At 17.7% G+C, this 7,585-nt stretch overlaps 3 protein-coding genes across 3 annotated transcripts; 1 reads left to right on the top strand and 2 right to left on the bottom strand.

Moving 5' to 3' along the window:
• Positions 1-322: 322 nt before the first annotated feature.
• On the bottom strand, positions 323-2,349 carry PGSY75_1137600 (hypothetical protein; the record flags this gene model as incomplete). Its single annotated transcript, XM_018786495.1, has 2 exons — positions 323-1,822; positions 2,035-2,349. 2 exons carry the CDS (start codon positions 2,347-2,349, stop codon positions 323-325), a joined length of 1,815 nt encoding a protein of 604 aa, XP_018641290.1.
• Positions 2,350-3,113: 764 nt separating this feature from the next.
• On the top strand, positions 3,114-5,327 carry PGSY75_1137700 (hypothetical protein; the record flags this gene model as incomplete). The annotated part of the gene is made up of 1 exon (XM_018786496.1): positions 3,114-5,327. One exon carries the CDS (start codon positions 3,114-3,116, stop codon positions 5,325-5,327), a length of 2,214 nt encoding a protein of 737 aa, XP_018641291.1.
• Positions 5,328-6,326: 999 nt separating this feature from the next.
• PGSY75_1137800 (hypothetical protein) lies at positions 6,327-7,096 on the bottom strand (the record flags this gene model as incomplete). Its single annotated transcript, XM_018786497.1, has 2 exons — positions 6,327-6,721; positions 7,036-7,096. The coding sequence occupies 2 exons, from the start codon at positions 7,094-7,096 to the stop codon at positions 6,327-6,329; spliced, it is 456 nt and encodes a 151-aa protein (XP_018641292.1).
• Between the last annotated feature and the right edge of the window lie 489 nt (positions 7,097-7,585).

Here is a 7,585-nt window from a genome sequence, read left to right on the forward strand (position 1 = left end):
ATTATATATATATAAATATATATATATATATATATATATATATATATATATATATATATATATATTTAAGAGCATACACATGTAGAAATATTTCTGTTGTTTATTTTTTTTATATTTTCCTTCTTCTAAATATGATGGGTGATCCTACATTCGAAACATTTGGTGGGGATAAATGACATACTTTTGAATTTATATAAGGACCTATTAAAAATATATATATATATATATATATTAACTCAGAATTTTATAAGAAAAAATGCATATATATATATATATATATATATATATATATATATTTATATGTGTATTATTTTTATTTTCTTTATAAACAAATAATGTGGTCGATGGAAGATTTATTTTGATTAAAAAAATGCTGGCGAGGATTCATAATTTCTCTATGAATAGTATTATATTTAACATATTTTGGTGTGCTAGTATCTACATTTTCTAAAGAAGTAATATTCATTTTATTGTTTAATATATCTATAATATTATTTTTTGATTTTCTTGTAATAGGTGATTTATGAATAGGAGGTGTTTCCATATGATCCTTTTGTAGTTTATCTTTTTTTATATTATCAGTACTGTGTAAATTGTTTATATTATCAACATTATTGATATTATTCATATTGTCCTTATTATTCATATTATCTATATTATTTATATTATCCATATTATTAATATTTTCCCTTTTATCATTTTTGAGGTATATATTTTCAATTAAGTCATTTAATTTTTCTTTTATATTAATTTTATGATTTCCTATTTTATTTCCTTTTGTTTTTTGTCCATATTGTTTGGTATTACTTTCATTTATTTTATTTGTATCATTTATTTGAATATTTGATAATTTATTTTCTATTTCATTTGTAATAAGCAAATTTGATTTTTTTTTTTTTTTACTTGATTCCATTTCACTTATGCTATTTTTTATATTATTATTTAGTGTGTTTAAGAAGTCATTATTATTATTACTATTATTATTATTATTATTTTCGAGTTGTGATCTTTTAGCATTATTTAATAGAGGATAATTATGAATGTCTTCTTTTGAATGACTATATTTTTTATAATATAATAAATGATCATTATCATAATTCTTATAAGACTCGCATAGGCTTTTTATGTGTTCGATATTATTATATATATTATTATTTTTTTTTTCATCATTTGATATTTGATATATATCTGAATTATTTATGTGGGCAGGACTTTTTTCATTTATTTTATTTATGTCCTTTAAGATGTCATTTTTATTTATAGAAGTATATATTGTAATATTTTGTAATGAATTTTTCTTATGATAAGTTTTATTTTTCATTTGATATACATTTGTATTATCATTATTTTCTTCGTATATATTTTTATCATCATATATATTTTTCTCATCATATATATTTTTATCATCATATACATTTTTATCATCATATATATTTTTATCATCATATACATTTTTATCATCATTTACATTTTTATCATCATTTACATTTTTATCATCATTCACATTTTTATCATCATTTACATTTTTATCATCATATATACTCTTCGTTTCATTGTATGAACTATTCTTTGTATTATTACTATTTTTAGATATTGAAGATGAAGAAAGATTGTCATTCTTTATATTTTTATTACTGTAAGATATATTGTCGTCATTTTGATTACTATTAGTATATATAGAATTGCTATCTGAATCATCATAGATATTTTCATTATCACATGTAAAGGTATATTCAATTTTTCTATTTAAGTTTTTAAACAAGTTCTTAAAGTATTGATCACGTTCTTCACACATTTTATTGTATTCATTTTCTTTATCCATCTAATATAAGAAAATAGTTATTAATTAATATATATTTATATAATCTAATAATAACAAAAATTACTATATTATAAGAAAAATGAACACTGATAATATGTTAAAAGGGTTTTATGTATTTGTATATACTATATAAAAATATATATATAAAATATATATATATATATATATATATTTATTTATTTATAATTCCTTTTATACTTGAATATTCTTACTGTATAATTTTTGAGGGTGATACTTTTCCTTTTCAATTCCTTTAATTTCTTTTTATATTCCTTTTTGTTTGTATAAAATTGATCATATTTCTTTGATATTTTTTCCAAATTCTTAACCCTTACACTAAGTATATTTATTTTTTTTAAAGAATCCATATTAACATTATGTAATCTTTTATTTTCATTATTTAAAAAAAGAACTAAATTTTTCAATTCTTCTAATGTTTGGCAATCATTTTCTTTTAACATCTCCAAAATGATTTTCTTTTCGATTCTTGTAGACATAGGATCGTTGTTATCTTTTCCTTTTCTCATTATTTATATGAATTTATATATATATTATATATGTATTATATATGTATGTATTTTTATTTTTTTAGTTTTTTTTTTTTTTTTTTTTTTATAATTTCCCATTTGAATGTGTATTTTATATACACCCATAATAAATTACAATACTTGTAAAAAATAATGTAATTTAAAAGCACATCATTATTAATAATATTACTATTATATTATATATATATATATATATATATATATATATATGTGCGTGTGTGTTATATAAGATTTAGCTTCCATATTATTATATTTCTCCTTCTGATATTTAATACATTCTTATATATTTTTTATCACATAAAATCAAACTCTCCTATATAATTATTTATGCACATGTACATATATATTTTTTTAAGGCACTACATTAAAAAAGGAGTATATATATATATATATATATATATATATATATATATATACATTTCAATAAAAAAGACATTATATTTTTCTTACATTTAAAAATATAGGATAATAATACCTTCACATGTATATATAAATATATATGTAGATATACATAGTAGTCCTTATTTCTATTTTATTTATTTATTTTTTTAAATTATATGAAAAAAATAAAACTCTTATATTTATACATATTTTTTATTTTGCTCCTTTTCTCTTTTTTTTTTTTTTTTCATTCATCATATATATTTATATAAAGTAAAAAAAGAAAAAAAAAAAATCAAAAAAAAAAAAAAAGGAAATCCTCTTAAATGTAATTTTATAAAAAAAAATACATCCTTATAGAAATGGCGACGAGGAAGAAAGAAAGATACCATACTACAGGTAAAGGTAATAAAATGGATTTTTATTTTAATTTAGATGAATTTGAAAATATAAACAGCATAACAAATATTAATGAAAAAAAAAATGATGAGGAAATTTCAAGCAGTACATTTAAGTCACATAGTGATAATGATAATAATGGAATATCATTATATTCCAAAGAAAATGTCTTATTTAATGAAGCCAATATAAATGTAAGTAGAAAGTATTATAATAAGATCTGTGAAAAACATGAAGAAAGATCAAATAATATGCCCATGATACAATTGAATAAAATAATGAATGAGGAAGATAATACATATTTTAAAGGTACATGTTGTAAATTTAATGATAATAAAGGAAAAAAGAAAATAGAGAAAGATAATAATATAAATAATCATAATATTTATAATAAAAAAAATAATGAGGTAAAGAAATATAATTTGGATGAATTGTGGACATATCTAAATCATGTACATAATGCAGAAGATAGTAGATTGAAATATAAAATTAATGAAATTATAGAAAGCAAAAAATGTTTAAATAATAATAAAGAAGATAATAATTATACAGAAAAAATAAATAATGTAACTAATACATATAATATGAATATTAAAAAAAGAAATAATATAAATAAAAATTATAATGATATATCATTTAAAAATAATTTTTATGATAAGAATTATTTCAATTATGAAGAATATAAATATATAGTAAAATATATATTACCATCTATGGATGATAAAAAAATAAAATATTCTTGGTCTATATTAAAAGAGAATTTACAGTCTGAAAATGATCAATTAAATCATAAAGATATATTCAATTTTATAAATGAAAAAACAGGAAATGAAGAAAGTAATTATGTCAATAAGATTGTTTGTAGTAAGTTAAAAAATAAAATGTTAAAATATAATTTCTCTCCCTCAGATGTTCAATTAAAAACCATAAATTATATTGACACTATCAGATCAAGAGCTTGTGAATTTTCCAAACATTTTAAAGATCTTATAACAGATAATGAGTTAACAGAATTATTTAAAGAAAAGGAAAAAATTAAAAAAAATGATTTAGAAAAAGAAATTGTACATATAATAAATGATAGATTAAAAAATGAAAATTTGGGATGTGTTGAAAATAAAGATGAAAGGAATAAAAATAAAAATAAAAATAAAAATGATGACAATATGTTATTATCCAGTTCCATTTATAATAATATGAAAAGAAAAAAAGAAGGCCTAACAGATTTTAACATAAAGGCATATATATCAACATTATTAACAAATAAAAATGATGAGGTATATGTAAAAGATTTTATAAAAAATCTTCAAGTTGATTATGATTTAATTAGTAATGAAAATATTAATGTAAAAGATGCATATGATTTTTATTCCAGAAATATTCCACCAACAGATATGATTAACAATATAAATAATAATAATAATATGGATGAATTAAATAAGGATGAAATAGAAAGGGCAAAATTTTTAATAGAAGAAATTGATTATTCAGTAAGAAATAATTTCAAATCTAATTATATAAATACAAATAATAATCATAAAAATATTAAAATCAAAAATATAAATGATAACGAAAAATCTTATTTATCCTTATATGAAATATTTAAACATTTAGACAATGATAAAGACAGTTATATAACTAAAGAAGATTTAATGAAAAGTGTTAATAAATTGAAATTAAAAAATATAACTAATAATGATATTAATATACTTATGAAATATATGGATAATAAAAATAAAGGTTATATTAATGTAAATGATTTTTTAAAAAATTATCAAATGGAAGAAAAATCTATGTTCAATTGGATTAAAAATACAAACAAACCATATTTCGATTTTATATCTAATTTAAAAAATAAATCACATGAAAGATCTTTTAGTGAACAAAATAAAAAATATAATAAAAATGCTTCTATAGCTAAAAAATATGATGATATTATAAATAATTATAATTTAGAGTTAGACACACATTGTCCATCTTATGTTATAAGAGAAAGAATTAGAGAAAATTTTATTGCTAAAAAAGAAGATTTTATAAATAAACATAAACAAGCAACCAGATTTCATTTAACAAATTATAAAAATACAAAAAATTTAATTGAACCTGTGACGAATTCAGATCTATATATGAATGATAAGTTAAGATTCAAAACTACATACAATTTGAATTATAATTAAGATGTAAAATGTAAGAACAGGAAAAAATATAATAATATAAAAATTAACACACACATGAATATATATTTATATATATATATATTATTCATTATGTTTTTTAACTTTTTTTATATTTTTTTTTTAATATATATAAAATAGATCCTATTTTTAAATTTATTTTGAATTATTTTACTATGTTTTATAATATATATATATATAGGTGGTACATTTTGATGTTTACTTATATATAAGGACAAATATTGTAATGAAAAATAAACAAAAATAAAATGAAATATATTAAACGAAATCACTAAAAAAAAAAAAAAATCAACAATATAAATAAAAAAAGAATTATTTTAATAAAGATGCATTTGAATATTAATTATTATTATTATTATTTTTTTTTTTTTTTTTTTTTTTACTTTTTTGTTTAATAAAACGCCTATAAAAAATTATTCTGTAAATGCAAAAAAAAAAAATAAAAAATGAAAATACTTAAATGATTATCAAATAATACATAGAGAAAAGTACATATGAACGTATGTAGAAGAAGACGTACCTAAAAAAACTACAACACAAATAATAATAAAAAATACTTATAAAAAATATTAATATGTATATTTTAAATATAATAAAATAAAAATTGTAAACAAATGACTACAAAAAAATATAAAATAAAAATAAAAAAAAATGAAATAAAATTATATAGTTGAAAGGAAATAATTAAAGATAATATTTAAAAAGGCATAAAATAAAAAATACATATGTATATTATTTATATATATATATTAGAGATTAAAACCAATGGGGTTAAAGCATAAAAAAATAAATAAATATATAAATAAATAAATATAACAAATAGGAATAATAATTTCAATATGATAATATAATATTGTCAAAAAAAACAAAAAAACAAGTGAATTATTACATGGAATATCTAAAAAGTAGAATATAAATATTTAAATACATATATTATATATATATATATATATATATATTATGCAGGTTTATATTTTCTTCTTATGGAACAAGGACGGAATAATATGGTACATATAAAGCACTTGTTGGAAAATAATATGATTCAGTTAGTGGTACATATGCACGTATATATTTTTCTCTCTCTGAACAATCGCATTCTTTTTTTTCTGGTCCTACTTTATCGTCTTTTTTTTCGTCTTCTGATTCTTTATTATTGTTCTCTTTTAGTTCGTTCTCTTTTTTTGTAGTACGTACTAAACGAGCAGCAGATGGGTAATAATACACATAGTAGTAGTAATATGGGTAATAATATGCTTCTGGAGTTAATGTATATTTATTACGAGAACCAAAACATCCTACTGATTTTTTTTTTGCTACATATTTCCATGATATGTTTAAAGGGTAATATACAGCACTGGTAGCAGCTTTCTTTGGTTCTGTAAGTAAAAAATTACACAAATGAATGAATATTACTTGTATATACAAATGAATTCTTTCTTATATTTAAAAAAATATATTAATAATATATAATATATATATATATATTATAAAAGTGTGTCATAATATACACACATTTTTTAAAAATATATGAATAAGAGAATATATATTATTATGGATACGTTATTATTTAAAAAAAGACATTGAGAAAAAAAAAAAAAAAAAAAAAAAAACGAAAAAAAAGGCGTATATATAAAATGGTATATATATATATTTATTTATTTATATGTTATTCTCTCTTTCAGTGACTTACTTAAGTAGACATACTCGTAGCTGTCATATACTAAAGGTTCAACGGAATAAGGGGTGCACATTTTGAATTAATGTATGTATTTATGAGTTTGTTGTTTATAAATAAGGAAATGAGAGTTTTATTAAAAATTAAATATATACTTCAAAATATTCTACTTATTTTGTAAAAAATATATATAGGAAATTTAATTTAAAATATAATACTTTTGAACAATGTAAATTTATATTACAAGGGTTTTTTTTTTTTTTTTTTTTTATATTTTTTTTTTTATTATTAAAAAATTATATATATTATTCAAAAGTAATTATTTTGTGAGCTTTTTTTCATATTAAAAATATTGAGCAAATTATTCTGTTATTTTTTCTATTGAAAATATTTTATGAGACCAAAAGGAACAGGAGAGTGAATGAAAAAAAAAAAAAGCCCAAAAAAAAAAAAAAAAAAAAAAAAAATAATTATATTAAAAAAAAATAATTTTAAAATAAAAAAAAAAAAAAAAAATATATATTAATATATTTATTTTATTTTTTTATTAATTTTTTTTTTTTTT

The sequence above is a fragment of the Plasmodium gaboni genome, chromosome 11, assembly GCF_001602025.1.
Source record: "Plasmodium gaboni strain SY75 chromosome 11, whole genome shotgun sequence".
Taxonomy (NCBI): domain Eukaryota; phylum Apicomplexa; class Aconoidasida; order Haemosporida; family Plasmodiidae; genus Plasmodium; species Plasmodium gaboni.